Source organism: Fringilla coelebs (genome assembly GCF_963513975.1).
Source record: "Fringilla coelebs genome assembly, chromosome: 4".
In the NCBI taxonomy this organism is placed as follows: Eukaryota; Metazoa; Chordata; class Aves; order Passeriformes; family Fringillidae; genus Fringilla; species Fringilla coelebs.
In genome coordinates, this window is record NC_140032.1 from 1,694,727 (window position 1) to 1,713,065 (window position 18,339).

The 18,339-nt window shown below is 62.4% G+C and overlaps 1 protein-coding gene across 1 annotated transcript in view; it reads right to left on the reverse strand.

Moving 5' to 3' along the window:
* The window catches only part of LOC311152731 (transcription factor COE4-like), a gene marked incomplete at its 5' end in the record, with an annotated part of 28,334 nt that extends 12,138 nt beyond the window's left edge, over nt 1–16,196 (reverse strand). Inside the window, 8 exons of the mRNA XM_084204037.1 lie at nt 2,968–3,049; nt 8,888–8,956; nt 9,825–9,898; nt 10,074–10,129; nt 10,226–10,289; nt 10,810–10,966; nt 15,139–15,254; nt 15,945–16,196. Of these exons, the coding sequence (XP_084060163.1) occupies nt 2,968–3,049; nt 8,888–8,956; nt 9,825–9,898; nt 10,074–10,129; nt 10,226–10,289; nt 10,810–10,966; nt 15,139–15,254; nt 15,945–16,196 (870 nt within the window). The remainder of the gene's footprint in view (nt 1–2,967; nt 3,050–8,887; nt 8,957–9,824; nt 9,899–10,073; nt 10,130–10,225; nt 10,290–10,809; nt 10,967–15,138; nt 15,255–15,944) is intronic.
* Nucleotides 16,197–18,339: the final 2,143 nt, after the last annotated feature.

Here is an 18,339-nt window from a genome sequence, read left to right on the forward strand (position 1 = left end):
TGAACCCCTTTTTGGGGTCGAAATTTGGGGTTTTTATAGGGTGGTGGTGGATTTTTTAGGGTGGTGGCGGATTTGGGATTTGACAAAGGGGTCGAGGGGAATTGGGGACTCGATTCCCCCACCCGTTCTCGGGTCTCCCAATTCCCCTTTGGGGAATTTTTTGGGGCCATCTGGGCCTCACCCCCCCTTTTTGGGTCGAAATTTGGGGTTTTTTATAGGGTGGCGGTGGATTTTTTAGGGTGGAGGGAAATTTGGGGTTTTCAAAGGCGTCAATGGGAATTGGGGACTCGATTCCCCTTGACCCCATTGGGAAATCCTTTTGGGGTCACCTGAACCCCTTTTTGGGGTCGAAATTTAGGGGTTTTTATAGGGTGGCGATCAATTTTTTAGGGTGGAGGGAAATTTGGGATTTTCAAAGGGTTCAAAGGGAGTTGGAGACCAAATTCCCACCAACCCCATTGGGGAAACTTTTTGGGGTCGCCTGAACCCCTTTTTGGGGTGTCCTCCACCCTATCTGTGATGTCCCCAAGCGCCACCTCCAAGTGTCACCTTTTATAGGGTGGCAGTGGATTTTTTAGGGTGGTGGCGGATTTGGGATTTTCAAAGGGGTTGAGGGGAATTGGGGACCCAATTCCCATCAACCCCATTGGGGAATCCTTTTGGGGTCACCTGAACCCCTTTTTGGGGTCGAAATTTGGGGTTTTTATAGGGTGGCGGTAGATTTTTTAGGGTGGAGGGAAATTTGGGATTTTGACAAAGGGGTAAATGGGAATTGGGGACCCGAGAATGGGGCGGGGAATCGAGTCCCCAATTCCCCTCGATCCCTTTGGGGAATTTTTTGGGGCCATCTGGGCCACACCCCCCCTTTTGGGGTCGAAATTTGGGGTTTTTATAGGGTGACAGTGGATTTTTTAAGGTGGCGGTGAATTTGGGATTTTGACAAAGGGGTCGAGGGGAATTGGGGACCCGAGAATGGGGAGGGGAATCGAGTCCCCAATTCCCCTCGATCCCTTTGGGGAATTTTTTGGGGTCATCTGGGCCACAACCCCCCTTTTGGGGTCGAAATTTGGGGTTTTTATAGGGTGGCGGTGGATTTTTTAGGGTGGTGGCGGGTTTGGGATTTTTCAAAGGGGTCGAGAGGAGTTGGAGACTCGATTCCCCTTGACCGTTTTAGGAAATCCTTTTGGGGTCACCTGAACCCATTTATGGGATCTCCTCCACGAATGTCCCCAAGTGCCACCTGGAAGTGTCACCTTTTATAGGGTGGCAGTAAATTTGGGATTTTCAAAGGGGTCGAGGGGAATTGGGGGCTCGATTCCCCCCGAACGGGGGGAATCGAGCCCCCAATTCCCCTCTACCCCTTTGGGAAATCTTTTTGGGATCACCTGAACCCCTTTTTGGGGTGTCCTCCACCCTATTTGTGATGTCCCCAAGCGTCACCTCCAAGCGTCACCTTTTATAGGGTGGCAGTGGATTTTTTAGGGTGGTGGCGGGTTTGGGATTTTTCAAAGGGGTCGAGAGGAGTTGGAGACTCGATTCCCCTTGACCGTTTTAGGAAATCCTTTTGGGGTCACCTGAACCCCTTTTTGGGATCTCCTCCACGAATGTCCCCAAGTGCCACCTGGAAGTGTCACCTTCTATAGGGTGGCAGCAAATTTGGGATTTTCAAAGGGGTCAAAGGGAGTTGGAGACTCAATTCTCCTCAACCCCTTTGGGGAATCCTTTTGGGGTTGCCTGCACCCCTTTTTGCGTCAAAATTTGGGGTTTCTTATAGGGTGGTGGTAGATTTTTTAGGGTGGTGGCGGATTTGGGATTTTCAAAGGCGCCAATGGGAATTGGGGACTCGATTCCTCTTGACCCCTTTAGGAAATCCTTTTGGGGTCGCCTGAACCTCTTTTTGGGATCTCCTCCACGAATGTCCCCAAGTGCCACCTGGAAGTGTCACCTTCTACAGGGTGGTGGCAAATTTGGGATTTTCAAAGGGGTCAAAGGGAGTTGGAGACTCGATTCTCCTCAACCCCTTTGGGGAATCCTTTTGGGGTTGCCTGCACCCCTTTTGGGGTGGAAATTTGGGGGTTTTTATAGGGTGGTGGTAGATTTTTTAGGGTGGTGGCGGATTTGGGATTTTTCAAAGGGGTCGAGAGGATTTGGGGACTCAATTCACCCCAAACTGGGGAAATCGAGCCCCCATTTTTGGGGGAATTTTTTGGGGCCATCTGCACCTCACCCCCCCCCCTTTTTGGGGTCGAAATTTAGGGGTTTTTATAGGGTGGCGATCGATTTTTTAGGGTGGCGGGAAATTTGGGATTTTCAAAGGGTTCAAAGGGAGTTGGAGACCAAATTCCCACCAACCCCATTGGGGAAACTTTTTGGGGTCGCCTGAACCCCTTTTTGGGGTGCCCTCCACCCTATCTGTGATGTCCCCAAGCGCCACCTCCAAGTGTCACCTTTTATAGGGTGGCAGTGGATTTTTTAGGGTGGTGGCGGATTTGGGGATTTTCAAAGGGGTCGAGAGGAATTGGGGACTCAATTCTCCTCAACCCCTTTAGGAAATCTTTTTGGGGTCACCTGAACCCCTTTTTGGGGTCAAAATTTGGGGTTTTTTATAGGGTAGTGGTAGATATTTTAGGGTGGTGGTAAATTTGGGATTTCCAAAGGGGTAGAGAGGAATTGAGTCCCCAAACCCCTTTGACCCTTTTGGGGAATCCTTTTGGGGTCACCTGCACCCCCTTTTGGGATCTCCTCCACGAATGTCCCCAAGTGCCACCTGGAAGTGTCACCTTCTACAGGGTGGCAGCAAATTTGGGATTTTCAAAGGGGTCGAGGGGAATTGGGGGCTCGATTCCCCCCGGACGGGGGGAATCGAGCCCCCAATTCCCCTCGACCCCTTTGGGAAATCTTTTTGGGGTCGCCTGAGCCCCTTTTCGGTGTCCCCACCCCCCTCTCAGCCATGTCCCCAAGTGTCACCTGGAAGCGCCGCATGTCCCGCGGGTTCCCGGCGTTTTTCAGGCAGTTCTGGTTGCACTTGAGGAAAAACTTGAGGAAAAACCTGAAATTTTTGGGGAAAAAAAAAAATTAAAAATAAAATAGGGGACAAACGTGTCCCTACGGTGTCCCCAGTCTTGGGGTCCCCATGGTGTCCCCAGTCTTGGTGTCCCCATGGTGTCCCCAATCTGCTGTCCCTTCTTGTCACCACCCCATCATTGTCCCCATTTTGGTGTCCCCATCTTGTCCCCACGGTGTCCCCAATCTACTGTCCCTTCTTGTCACCGCCCCATCATTGTCCCCATCCCTATCCCAGTGTCCCCATGGTGTCCCCAATCTCTTGTCCCTTCTTGTCACCACCCCATCATTGTCCCCATCCAGGTGTCCCTATATTGTCCCCATCCCAGTGTCCCCATCCGTGTCTTGGTGTCCCCATCCCAGTGTCCCTATGGTGTCCCCAATCCTCTGTCCATTCTTGTCACCACCCCATCATTGTCCCCATTCTGGTGTCCCCATCTTGTCCCCATCCCAGTGTCCCCACAGTGTCCCCATCCCAGTGTCCCCATGGTGTCCCCAATCCGCTGTCCCCTCTTGTCACCACCCCATCATTGTCCCCATCCAGGTGTCCCTATATTGTCCCCATCCCAGTGTCCCCATCCATGTCTTGGTGTCCCCATCTCAGTGTCCCCATGGTGTCCCCAATCCGCTGTCCCTTCTTGTCACCACCCCATCATTGTCCCCATCCCTATCCCATCCCACTGTCCCCTCTCGTCACCACCCCATCATTGTCCCCATTCTGGTGTCCCCATCCTGTCCCATCCCAGTGTCCCCACAGTGTCCCCAATCCGCTGTCCCTTCTTGTCACCACCCCATCATTGTCCCCATCCCCATCCCACTGTCCCCATCCCACTGTCCCTTCTTGTCCCCATCCCACTGTCCCCACCCCCATCCTGGTGTCCCACCCTGTCCCTATTCCACTGTCCCCACCCCAGTGCCCGACTCTGTCCCCATCCCAGTGTCCCCATTCTGTCCCCATCTCCATCCCAGTGTCCCCATCCCACTGTCCCTTCTTGTCCCCATCCCTGTCTTGCTCCGTCCCCATCCCAGTGTCCCCAACACAATGTTCCCATCCTGTCCCCATCCCACTGTCCCCACCCCAGTGTCCCCACCTTGTCCCTAGCCACTGTCCCCATCCTTCTGTCCCTTCCTGTCCCCACCCCATTGTGTCACCCTGTCCCCATCCCAGTGTCCCCATCCCACCCGTCCCCAAGTGTCCCCCCTGCCATGGCACTGGGGACATCGAGGACAACGGGGTGGAGGACACACAGGTTCCCATCCCAGTGTCCCTCCTGTCCCCATCCCATGTCCTTCCCTGTCCCCATCCCAGTGTCCCCATCCCAGTGTCCCTCCTGTCCCCATCCCATGTCCCCATCCCAGTGTCCCCATCCCAGTGTCCTTCCCTGTCCCCATCCCAGTGTCCCCCTCCCAGTGTCCCCATCCCAGTGTCCCTCCTGTCCCCATCCCAGTGTCCGTGTCCCCATCCCATGTCCCCATCCCAGTGTCCCTCCTGTCCCCATCCCATGTCCCCATCCCAGTGTCCCTCCCTGTCCCCATCCCAGTGTCCCTCCTGTCCCCATCCCAGTGTCCCCATCCCGCCGGGGGTGACACTGGGATCCCTGGGGTCACACAGGGTTTGGGGACATCTGGGGGACCCCAAATGGGGCCAGCCCCGGGTCAGGCTGGGGGAACACGGAGGGGGATTCCAGGGAATGGGGATCCCACAAAAAAGGGGGTCCCACAAAAAAGGGGATCCCACAAAACAGGGGTTACATGGAAAGGGGATCCCACAAAAAGGGGGTCCCAGAGAATGAGGATCCCACAAAAAAGGGGGATCCCACAAAAAAGGGGCTACCTGGAAAGGGGATCCCATAAAAAGGGGGTTACATGGAATGGGGATCCCACAAAAAAGGGGGATCCCCCAAAAAAGGGGTTACATGGAATGGGGATCCCACAAAAAAGGGGGATCCCCCAAAAAAGGGGTTACATGGAATGGGGATCCCATAAAAAGGGGATCCTACAAAAAAGGGGATCCCACAAAAAAAGGGTTACATGGAAAGCGGATCCCCAAAAAGGGGGTCCCAGAGAATGGGGATCCCACAAAAAAGGGGATCCCACGGAAAAGGGGTCTCAGGGAGAGGGGATCCCACAAAAAAGGGATCCCAGAAAAAAAAGGGTCCCAGTGGGAAAAGGACCCCAAGGATTCCACAAAAAGGGGATCCCACAAAAAAAGGGGATCCTGCAAAAAGGGGATCCTGCAAAAAGGGGATCCCACAAAAAAGGGGTTTCAGGGAGAGGGGATCCCACAAAAAAGGGTCATGGGGGAAAAGGATCCCACAAAAAAGGAGTTCCATGGAAAGGGGGATCCCATAGAAAAGGGATCCCATGAAAAGGGGTTTCCAGGAAAAATTGGTCCTACAGAGAGGGGGTCCCAGGGAAAGGGATCCCACAAAAAAAGGGGTCCCATGGATGAGGAGATCCCACAAAAAAGGGATTTCTTGGGGAAGATACCCCATAAAAAGGAGCAGCTATGGAGGGGAGGATCCCATGGAAAGGGGATCCCGGGGAAAGGGGATCCCACAAAAATCAGATCCCCCACGGAAAAGGGGGATCCCGAAAATAGGGGGATCCTGCAAAAATGTGGGATCCCACAAAGAGGGGTTTCATTTAGAGGATCCCACAAAAAGGGGATCCCACAAAAAGGGGATCCCACAAAAAGGGGATCCCACAAAAAGGAATCTCATTTCTAGGACCCCACGGAAAAGGGGGACCCCACAAAAAGGATCTCACGCTGAGGGGGTCCCGACCCCACAGAAAGGGGGTCCCACCTTATGGGACGAGTCAGGAAAAGGGGGGGGGGGTCCCCGCATTCCCCACATTCCCACAATCCCATTCCCGCCCCGCGGGGGGTAATCAGGGCAAGGAAGGAGCTGCAAAACGCCGGGAAACGCCCCAAAAACGCCGCGAAAACGCCCCAAAAACGCCCCAAAAACGGCCCCGCCACCCCCAGCACAGCGCGGCCGGGGGGGAACCCCAAACCCCCCCCAAAAAAACCCCAAAATCCCCCCCGAAACCCCCCAAATCCCGCCCCAGGTAGGGGGGCTGGGGCTGAACCCCCGCGAGTTAAAAATACGGGGCCGGCGCATTAATTAGCATGGCTAATTACCATTGAATATGCAAATGCCCGGCGCCGCTGCCGAGCACCTTCTGCTCGCGGCGCATAAATTTGAATGCGCAATTAGCATAATCGTGGCTAATTAATGAGAAGCGTCAATTTTCGCAGCCGGGTAATTTGATTAACGCCGCGAGAGGGGCACTTAGCGCGCTCTCAAACCAGCGGGGCTGGCCCGGGGGGGGACACGGGGACACGGGGGACAGGGGGGGCCCCGCGGGGGGCTGGGGACACGGCTGGCCCTGCGTGACCCCCCGACAGGGACAGGGACACCCCGAAAGGGACGGGGAGGGGACAGGGGACACCCCGAAAGTGACGGGGATGGGGACACCCCGAAAGTGACAGGGATGGGGACAGGGGATTGGGGACACCCCAAAAGTGACAGCGATGGGGACACCCCGAAAGTGATGGGGATGGGGACACCCCGAAAGCCACGGGGATGGGGACAGGGGACACCCCGAAAGTGATGGGGATGGGGATGGGGACAGGGGACACCCTAAAACTGATGAGGATGGGGACAGGGGACACCCCGAAAGAGACGGGGATGAGGACAGGGGACACCCCGAAAGTGATGAGGATGGGAATGGGGATTGGGGACGCCCCAAAAGTGATGGGGATGGGGACAGGGGACACCCCGAAAGTGACGGGGATGGGGACAGGGGACACCCCGAAAGAGACGGGGATGAGGACAGGGGACACCCCGAAAGTGATGAGGATGGGAATGGGGATTGGGGACGCCCCAAAAGTGATGGGGATGGGGACAGGGGACACCCCGAAAGTGACGGGGATGGGGACAGGGGACACCCCGAAAGGCACGGAGAGGGGGACAGGGGACACCCCGAAAGTGACAGGGATGGGGACACCCCGAAAGTGATGGGGATGGGGACAGGGGACAGGGGACACCCCGAAAGTGACGGGGATGGGGACAGGGAATTGGGGACACCCCGAAAGTGACAGGGATGGGAATGGGGATTGGGGACACCCCGAAAGTGACGGGGATGGGGACAGGGGACACCCCGAAAGTGACAGGCATGGGGACAGGGGGATGGGGACACCCCAAAAGTGACAGGGATCGGGACAGGGGACACCCCAAAAGTGACGGGGATGGGGACAGGGGATTGGGGACACGCCAAAAGTGACGGGGATGGGGACAGGGGACACCCCAAAAGTGACGGGGATGGGGACACCCCGAAAGCCGCGGGGCAGGTTGGGGACAGGGGACACCCCAAAAGTGACGGGGATGGGGACAGGGGGTTGGGGACACCCCGAAAGTGACAGGGATCGGGACAGGGAACACCCCAAAAGCCACGGGGATGGGGTCAGGGGACACCCCGAAAGTGATGGGGATGGGGACAGGGGATTGGGGACATCCCAAAAGTGACAGGGATGGGAATGGGGATTGGGGACATCTTAAAACTCATATGGATGGGGAGTGGGGACACCCCAAAAGTAACAGGGATGGGGAGAGGGGGTTGGAGACACCCCAAAAGTGACGGGGATGGGGACAGGGGACACCCCAAAAGTTCGGGGGGGGGGGACAGGTTGGGGACATGTCTGGAACTGCCTGACCCCCCCAAAGGGATGGGGATGGGAACAGGGGACACCCCAAAAGTTTTGGGGCTGGGGGAGAAGTTGGGGGCACTCCTGGTGCTGGGTGCCCCCCCAAAAGCCCCGAGTGACCCCCCAAAAACCCTGGGAGTGGGGAGAGAGGGTTGGGGACACCCCAAAAGCCTTCGGGGGCCGACTGGGGACACCCCAAAAGTGCTGGGGATGGTGGGGACAGGTTGGGGACACGCCTGGCACTGGGTGACCCCCCAAAAGTCCTGGGAATGGGGACAGGGGGCTGGGGACACCCCAAAAGTTTTGGGGCACTGGGTGACGCCCCAAAAGTCCCGTGGATGGCGACGGGGGGTTGGGGACACCCCAAAAGCCCTTGGGGGCAGACTGGGGACACCCCAAAAGTGCTGAGGACGGGAGGGACAGGTTGGGGACACCCCTGGCACTGGGGGACCCCCCAAAAATCCAGAGGCAGGGGAGGGGACGCAGGGACATTTGGGACATTTGGGACATTTGGGACATTTGGGACATTTGGGACACTGCCACCAACCATCGGCTGTCACCTCCCAAAGGGACAGCGGTGACCCCAAAAGTGCCATCGTGGGGACAGCCCCAGGACACCTGCGGGACAGGGGACACGCGACAGTGGCAGTGACACGGGGACAACAAGTGACAACCCTGGGCTTGGCTTGGGGGCACCAGGGAGGTGACACCAGGACAGGGACAGAGGGACCTCAGGGACGGGGACACGGCCACCCTGGGATGTCCCCAACGCGCCGGCGCCACCTCCATTATTGATGCGACATCTGTCACCCCCCTGGGGACACCCGGAGTGCCCTCTGCTGTCCCTTGGCTAATCAGCAGCACGTCCCCAAGCTTGGGGACACCGCCGGTGGCTGCCACCCCCTCCAGGTCACCATGAGGTCCCCCGATGTCCCCGATGTCCCCAGTGTCCCCGATGTCCCCAGTGTGCCCAGTGTCCCCGATGTCCCCAGTGTCCCCAATGTCCCCAGTGTCCCCGATGTCCCCGATGTCCCCAGTGTCCCCGATGTCCCCGATGTCCCCCAATGTCCCCAGTGTCCCCGATGTCCCCAGTGTCCCCAGTGTCCCCAGCACCTGTCGATGATGACGGGGTCCGAGGGGGTCTCGTTGCGGTTCCCGCAGCTCTTCTTGTCACAGCAGCGGCTGGACACGGGGACAGCAGGTGACATCAGGGGACAGCCAGTGACATCAGGGGACAGCGAGGGCTGAGGGGACCCCCAAACCCCGGGGGGGACGTGCCACGTCCCCGTGCCTCCCCCCCAGACAGCCCCGTCGCTCAGGGGTGGGGACAGAGGGGACAGTGGGGAGGGGACACAGCAGGGGGGACACTCGGGGGTGTCACTTTTCCATCCCTTTATGGAGTTGGGGACAGATTTGGGGGTCCCCGGGGCTCCGTGTCACCCTTGGGTGGCTCTGAAGGGGTTGGGGACCCGTCCCTGTCACCCTTGGGTGGCTCTGAAGGGGTTGGGGACCCGTCCCTGTCACCTCCGGGTGGCTCTGAAGGGGTTGGGGACCCGTCCGTGTCACCTCTGGGTGGCTCTGAAGGGGTTGGGGACCCGTCCCTGTCACCCCTGGGTGGCACTGAAGGGGTTGGGGACCCGTCCCTGTCACCCCTGGGTGGCACTGAAGGGGTTGGGGACCCGTCCCTGTCACCTCCGGCTGGCTCTGAAGGGGTTGGGGACCCGTCCCTGTCACCCTGGGGGGCTCTGAAGGGGTTTGGGACCCGTCCCTGTCACCCCTGGGTGGCCCTGAAGGGGTTGGGGACCCGTCCGTGTCACCCCTGGGTGGCTCTGAAGGGGCTGGAGACCCGTCCCTGTCACCCCCAGGGGACACAGCAGGGCCACCCGCAGTCCCCAGCCACGAGGGGACGCCGGGGGTGGCCTGTCCCCTGTCGCGGGGTTAATGAGCGGCGCGGGCCCGGCCCGTTAATTAGCACGGGGTCGGTAACCAGGGGCGGGCACTGAAGGGACCTTGGGGACACCCCTGTCCCCCCCGGCTGTCCCCAACCCACCTGCACATGATCTCGTGCGTCAGCAGCACCCGGCACATCTCGGGGTTCTTGTCCTGCCCCTCGTAAATGATGGCCTGGAGGGGACACCGAGGGGACAGCCGCGACACCGGGGTGGCACCGGGGAGGCGCTCCCGAGCCCCGCCACCGGCGCCACCTCCCCGCCCCCCGGCCAGATGTGGCCGCAGCGACATCCAGATGTTCCCCGCGGGGATTTGGGGGGATTTTGGGGGGGATTCGGGGTCTCGGTACCTGCTTGGACATGGAGTCGATGAGGCGGACGTACAAATCCTGCTCGGTGCGGAGCCCTGTGGGGACAGCGGAGGGAGGGGTCACCCCGCTTGTCACCTCCCCTCGGGGACACCCCCAACCCCGCCCGGAGCCCCCCGGAGCCCCGCGCCCACCGTTGCTGTAGAGCAGCTGCAGCCGGTAGTGGATCCCGTTGTTGGTTTTCTCCCCGTTCTGCTCCTGGAGGGGTTCGGGGGACAAAAAAATTCACGGCGAGGGGTCAGCCGGCCACCCGATGTCCCCTCCCGGTCACTCCGTGTCCCTCCCACCCCGTTTTGGGGTCACTCGTGCCATGATTTGGGGGCGCGCTCCGGCCTCAGCCGCGGCTGCGAGCGGGGGCGGCCCCGCGGGGGGTTTGGGGGTTTTTGGGGGCGGTTTTGGGGCTTTTTTGGGGCGGTTTTGGGGTTTTTGGGGGCGGTTTTGGGCTTTTTTGGGGCGGTTTGGGGGTTTTTGGGGGCGGTTTTGGGGTTTTTGGGGGCGGTTTTGGGCTTTTTTGGGGCGGTTTTGGGCTTTTTGGGGGGCGGTTTTGGGGTTTTTTGGGGGCGGTTTTGGGGTTTTGGGGGGCGGTTTTGGGCTTTTTGGGGGCGGTTTTGGGCTTTTTGGGGGGCGGTTTTGGGGTTTTTGGGGGCGGTTTTGGGGTTTTTGGGGGGCGGTTTTGGGCTTTTTTTGGGGCGGTTTTGGGGTTTTTGGGGTTTCTCACCCGCTCCTTCTCCACGAAGTCGATGAAGCAGGTGCGCTCCACCTCCACGGGCTGGCCCTGCCGGTCGTACATGGCCAGCACGAAGTGGAAGAAGTTGGACTTGCGCAGGTTGGCCGGGGGCTGCTTCTCGAAGTGAGCGCGGGCCAGCGACACCCCGCTGCGACAGGCCACCGTGTGGGTGGGGACAGCCGCGACAGCGACAGCGCCACGGCCACAGCCCCGGCACCGCGGCGCCCGGAGCCCCGCGGCCAGAACCCCAAACCCCGAGAGCCCCAGCGCTGGGGACCCCAATCCTGGGGATCCCCATCCCTGAGAACCACAGTCCTTGGGATCCACATCCCTGAGAATCCCAGCCCTGGGGACCCCCAGCACCGGGAACCCCAATGCTGGGGATCCCCATCCCTGAGAACCCCAGTCCTGGGGACCCCCAGCACCGAGAACCCCAATCCTGGGGATCCCCATACCCGAGAACCCCAATCCTGGGGACCCCCAGCACCGGGAACCCCAATCCTGGGGATCCACATCCCTGAGAATCCCAGCCCTGGGGACCCCCATACCCGAGAACCCCAATCCTGGGGACCCCCAGCACCGGGAACCCCAATCCTGGGGATCCACATCCCTGAGAATCCCACCCCTGGGGACCCCCAGCACCGGGAACCCCCAAAAACCCGCAGGGACCCACCCCGGGGACCCCCAGCACCCCATCCCCGGGATCCCCGTCCTTAAGAACTCCGGTCCTGGGGATCCGCAGCAAAGGGAACCCAAATCCTGGGGATCCCCATCCCTGAGAACCCCAATCCTGGGCACCCCATCCCGGGGACCCCCACCACCAGGAACCCCAAAACCTCCTCCATGGGACAGCGGCACCCCCAGCACCCCGGTCCTGGGGACCCCCAGTACCCCAGCATGAGGACACGTGGAAACTCAGCCCCAGGGACCCCCAGCACCCCAATACCAGGAACCCCAAAACCTCCTCCATCCGACACCGGCACCTCCAGCACCCCATTACCAGGAACCCCAAAACCTCCTCCATCCGACACCGGCACCCCCAGCACCCCATTCCCAGGACGCTCAGAAATTCAGCACTGGGACCCCCCAAAACCCCCTCCGTGGGACCCCAGCGCCCCATCCTGGGGATCCCCCAAAATCTCCCCCACGGGACACCAGCGCCCCATCCTGGGGACCCCCAGCACCCCCTCACCCCGATATTGGGACACCCAAAATCTCAGCACCGGGACCCCCGGATCCTCCTCCGTGGGACCCCTGGCACCCCTTCCCAGAACCCCAAAATCCCAAAAACCCAAAAACCCAAAATCCCCAAATCCCAGAATCCCCAAATCCAGTCCTTGGGACCCCCAGCACTCTGTACTGGGACCCCCAAAACCTCCAGCACCCTGTCCCCAGGGCCACCAGCCTGTCCCCAAGGCCACCAGCCCGTCCCCAGCACACCATCCCTGTCCGGAGTAGGGGACACAGATGGGGACATCCTGCCCCTGGCATCGGGGACACGAGCGACAGAAGGTGACAGGGGGACATCCCTGAGCCCTCCCCGCCCAAGCCACCCGCGCTGCCACCCCTCAGTGCCACCGCTGTCACCGCTGCCGTCCCTGCCCCGACACCCGCGGTGACAGGACGGTGACAGCAGAGCCGCTTCAGGGACGATGGCTCCAGCTCAGTGCCCGTCACTGTCACCGTGTCCCCACCGCGCTGTGGCCCCTGTCCCCTCGGTGTCCCCCCGGCAGCAGCGCAGCGGGTCCCCAGTGTCACCCCCGCCACAGCCGGGGCCACGCGCGAACCCAGCCCCTGGGGACCTTGGCGACACTCTGGGGACGTTTCTCTGAGGACAAGCTCCTTCAGCCGCTCCCCGCGGTCCCGAAGTGTCCCCAGGGTCACTCGCGGGGTCCCGAAGTGTCCCCAGGGTCACTCGCGGGGTCCCAAACTGTCCCCAGGGACACCCGCGGGGCCACACCTGGCGAGGCGACAACACCTGTGCGCGCCTACAGACGGGTCACACCATGTCCCCACACCCGCCGTGGACACCGCGGCGTGTCCCTTGTCCCCTCCCCGCGCCGGTGGCTTTGCTCTCAGGGTCCCACCCCCGCGGGGACACCTCTGTCCCCTCACTGTCCCCCCGCTACGACGGGACAGCGGCGCCCGCCGCTCCTTCCAACCCCAAAAATTCCCCTCCGCACCCCACAAATGCCCTCGGCGACAGGCGGGGGGTGGCTCTGGCTGTCGCCGCTGTCCCCCGCCGTGTCCCCCCCGCGCTGCCAGCCCCGCCCGCCGCGTTAATTAATTATTAAAGGCAATCAAGCATTTCCAAGCAGCCGCGGCCCCGGCGCTTCCAGGAAAGCGGCGGCGGCCCCGGGCACGGCCCTAAAGCGGCTCCCGGGGGGCTCGGGGGGCGCGGGGACCCCACCCCACCGCGGGGACACCGCGGGGGTCACCCCGGACCCGCAGGGAGACCCCGGAGCTCGGGGCCAAGCCTTTGGGGACATTGCGGGACGGGAGGGTCCCGGTGCCACCCCACGGCGCAGGAAGTCGGTGACAACCCTTGGGGACACTGCGGTGGCCATGGGGACACGCGAGGGGGACGCTGGTGTTTGTGGGGTGCGGGTAACACCCCCCCCCCTCCCCCAGCCAGGTGTCCCCACGCGTGGCACTCCTGGCACGGTGGCACACGCCCAGCTGCCACCAGGGTGGCACAGGGAGGGCGGGAGGGGACACCCCACACTGCCCGCTCGGTGACACGTCCCTGTCACCACTGCCAGCCCCGGGAGTGTCCCTCTGTCCCCTTGCAGGGCGTCCCGAGGAGTCTTTGGGGACACAGGGACAAGGCCAGCACCTCCCTGGGACTCCAGCCTGGCACTGCTGTCCCCCAGCTGTGTCACATTGTCACCCCTGGGGGTGGCTGTCACCGCGGCGGTGGCCGCACTGGGGTCCCTTTGGGGTGGGGTTCCCTGAGGTTTTCCAGCATCCCGAAGTTTTGGGGGGACCCCAGGGAGCCACCACGGCCACTTAGGGACACCCCGAACGTGGCAGAGGGGACAGCAGGACATGGGACAGGGGTGGCACTGACCCCTCCGGGCAGAGGCGGGAGAGAGGGACAGGGGACACTGAAGGAGGGCAGGGAATGGGATTTGAGCCCCCAAAAAGGGCAGGGAATGGGATTTGAGCCCCCCAAAAGGGCAGGGAATGGGATTTGAGCCCCCAAAAAGGGCAGGAATGGGATCTGAGCCCCTTGGAAAAGGCAGGAATGGGATTTGAGCCCCCAAAAGGGCAGGGAATGGGATTTGAGCCCTCCAGGATGGCAGGGAATGGGATTTGAGCCCCCCAAAAGGGCAGGGAATGGGATTTGAGCCCCCAAAAAGGGCAGGAATGGGATTTGAGCCCCTTGGAAAAGGCAGAAATGGGATTTGAGTTCCCAGGAGGGCAGGGAATGGGATTTGAGCCCCCCAAAAGGGCAGGGAATGGGATTTGAGCCCCCCGGAAAAGTCAGGAATGGGATTTGAGCCCCTTGGAAAAGTCAGGAATGGGATGTGAGCCCCCCAAAAGGGCAGGGATGGGCACAGCTCCCATCACAAATCCCTGGCCGCTGAAACCCGCGGGGATCCCGGGATGCTCAGGGCACCGGGAGAGGGGATCCAGAGGCCCAAGGAATGCCAGGAAAAAGGGGGGACCCAGGACACCGGAATGCCCACGGGAGCAGGGATGCCCACGGGGGCCCAGGACGCCCACAGGGCATGGAATTCCCGTGGATCCCAGGACACTCCCAGAGCCCAGGATGCCCACAGGACCTGGAATATCCTGGAATGCCCAGGATGCCCACAGCCCCTGGAATTCCCGTGGATCCCAGGACACTCCCAGAGCCCAGGATGCCCGCAGCCCCTGGAATGCCCGCAGCGCCCAGGAGGGCTGCAGAGCCCGAGATGCCCCTGGAATCCGGGATATCAGCAGAGCCGGGGACGCCCGTGGAAATTTGGGATGCCCACAGAGCCTGGCACACCCACAGCCCCTGGAATGCCCACGGAAGCTGGGAAACCCGAGGAGCTCAGGATGCCCAGAGCCCTGGAATGCCCAGAACTCCAGGGATACCCACAAAAACCGGGATGCCCACCGCCCCGGGAATGCCCACAGCCCCTGGGACACCTCCAGCCCCCGGAATTCCCGCGGAATCCGGGATGCCCACCGAGCCCGGGATGCCCGCGGAGCTCGGGCTGCGTCCATCCCGCAGCCCCCGGAGCCACCGGGCTGTCCCCAGACTGCCCCAAAGCTGTCCCAAAGCTGTCCCCGAGCTGTCCCCAGGCTGTCCCCAGGCTGTCCCCTTACCTCTGCGCCGCCGTGCTGGCGTCCAGGATGCCGGTGCCCTGCAGCCAGCGGCCGGCGGGGAGCCCCGCGCTCAGCGGCTCCTCCTTCATGGGGACCCCCCCGCGGGGCAGCGCCTCCTGCACCGAGAACATGACCGGGGGCTCAGGGGGACCCCCGGACCCCCCCAGCCCCGGGCTCAGCACCGGGCAGGTGCCGGGGGCCGCCGTCCCGGCCGCCGGGGAAGCGGCATCTGCGGAGGGAGGGAGGGAGGGGAGAGGGAGGGGGAGGATCGGGGGGAGGGGGGGTCGGGGGGAGGGAGGAGGGGGCGGGAGGGGGCAGAGCCCGAGAAGTTGGAGCTGGAGGAGCCCCGGAGCCAAGTGAGGGGAGGGGAAGGGGCGGGGGGAGGCGCGGGGGGAGAGGGAGGGAGGGAGGGAGGGAGGGAGGGAGGGAGGAGTGGAGGGAGGGATGGGGAGGAAGGAGGGAGGGAGGGAGGAAGGCTCGGAGGAGGAGTGGAGGGATGGAGCGCGGCGGAGGGAGGGATGGAGGGAGGCCCGGAGGAGGAGTAGAAGGATGGAGGGAGGGAGGGAGGGATGGAAGGAGGGAGAGGAGGGGTGGGGAGGAAGGCTCGGAGGAGGGATGGAGCGCGGCGGGGGGAGGGATGGAGGGAGGCTCGGAGGAGGAGTGGAGGGATGGAGCGCGGCACCGGAGGGATGGAGGCTCGCCGAGAGGGAGGGAGGGAGGGAAGGAGGGAGGGCCGGCCGAGGCGCAGGGGAGGAGTGGAGGCGGCCGGGGGGGCCCGGCCGGGGGCGGGGGCTCGGTTCCGTTACCGGGCGGGCGGCGGCGGCGGCGGCGCGGGGCGGAGGCAGCGGCGGCGGCGGCGGCAGCGGCAGCAGCAGCAGCAGCGGGCGGCCGGGGGGCGGCCCGGGGGTCCCGGGAGCGCCATCGCCGCCCTCTCCCCGCCGCCTCCGCCGCCCCCCGGCCCGGCCCCGGCGGCCCGGCTCGGGCAGCAGCACCATGAGCAGCAGCAGCGCTCGCTGCCGCCGCCCCGCCGCCGCCGCCGCCCCACCGGCCCGGGCCATCCCGGCACCGCCGCCGCCGCCGCCGCCTCCCCGGGGAGGCAGGGCCGGAGCCGCCGGGGGAGGCGGGGGCCGCGGCCGGCCAGGCTGACATCATTCCGGGGAGGAGCGGTCCCTCCCCGCGCCGCGCGGGGGGCGCCGGGCACCCCGAGGGGAGACCCCCGGACAGACCCCCGAGAAATCCCCAACGGGGCTCGGCGGGAGCGAGGAGAGACCCCGATGTGACCCCAGGGACACCCCGGGGGGACCCCGAATGGGTGCCGGGGATGGCACAAAGTGACCCCAACGTGTCCCCAGGGACATCCCAGGGTGACTCCAAACAGGGCCCAGGAACACCCCGGGGGGACCCCAAACGGGAGCCAGAGGTGGCACCAAGTGACCCCAATGTGTCCCCAGGGACACCCCGGGGGGACCCCAAACGGGTTCCAGGGATGGCACAAAGTGACCCCAGTGTGTCCCCAAATGGGATCTAGGGGTGGCACAAAGTGACCCCAATGTGTCCCCTGGGGGGACACCCTGGGGTGACCCCAAATGGGTGCCAGAGGTGGCACAAAGTGACCCCAATGTGTCCCCAGAGACACCCCAGGATGACTCCAAATAGGGCCCAGGGACACCCCGGGGTGACCCCAAACGGGAGCCAGGGATGGCACAAAGTGACCCCAACGTGTCCCCAAACGGATACCAGGGGTGGCACAAAGTGACCCCAACGTGTCCCTAGGGACACCCCAGGGTGACTCCAAAGGGTTCCAGGGATGGCACAAAGTGACCCCAGCGTGTCCCTAGGGACACCCCAGGGTGACTCCAAAGGGTTCCAGGGATGGCACAAAGTGACCCCAACGTGTCCTCAGATGGGATCTACGGATGGCACAAAGTGACCCCAATGTGTCCTCAAACGGATACCAGGGATGGCACAAAGTGACCCCAACGTGTCCCCAGAGACACCCCGGGGTGACCCCAAACGGGCGCCAGAGGCGGCACAAAATGACCCCAATGTGTCCCCAAATGGGATCTAGAGGTGGCACAAAGTGACCCCAATGTGTCCCCTGGGGGGACACCCTGGGGTGACCCCAAACGGGTGCCAGAGGTGGCACAAAGTGACCCCGATGTGTCCCCTGGGGGGACACCTTAGGGTGACCCCAAATGGGTGCTGGGGATGGCACAAAGTGACCCCAACGTGTCCCCAAATGGGTGCTGGGGATGGCACAAAGTGACCCCAATGTGTCCCCAGAGACACCCCAGGGTGACTCCAAATAGGGCCCAGGGACACCCCGGGGTGACCCCAAACGGGAGCCAGAGGTGGCACAAAGTGACCCCAATGTGTCCCCAAATGGGTGCCAGAGGTGGCACAAAGTGATCCCAATGTGTCCCCAGGGACATCCCGGGGTGACCCCAAAGGGTTCCGGGGATGGCACAAAGTGACCCCAACGTGTCCTCAGATGGGATCTAGGGATGGCACAAAGTGACCCCAATGTGTCCCCAAATGGGTGCCAGAGGTGATTCAAAGTGACCCCAATGTGTCCCCAAATGGGATCTAGGGGTGGCACAAAGTGACCCCAATGTTTCCCCTGGGGGGACACCCTGGGGTGACCCCAAATGGGTGCCAGAGGTGGCACAAAGTGACCCCAATGTGTCCCCAGAGACACCCCAGGGTGACTCCAAACAGGAGCCAGGGGTGGCACAAAGTGACCCCAGTGTGTCCCCTGGGGGGACACCTTAGGGTGACCCCAAATGGGTGCCAGAGGTGGCACAAAGTGACCCCAGTGTGTCCCCAAATGGGTGCTGGGGATGGCACAAAGTGACCCCAATGTGTCCCTTGGGGGGGACACCCTGGGGGGACCCCAAGCAGGTGCCAGGGGTGGCACAAAGTGACCCCAACGTGTCCCCAAAGGGGTGCCAGGGGTCCCACGGGCGTCCGTGTCCTTGTCCATCCCGGTGTCCCTCTGTCCATCCCTGTCCCCATCCATCCCTGCGTCCATCTGTCCATCCCAGTGTCCGTCCATCCATCCATCCATCCATCCATCCATCCATCCATCCATCCATCCATCCATCCATCCATCCATCCATCCATCCATCCATCCATCCATCCATCCATCCATCCATCCCAGTGTCCACCCATCCCAGTGTCCCTCTGTCCATCCCTGTGTCC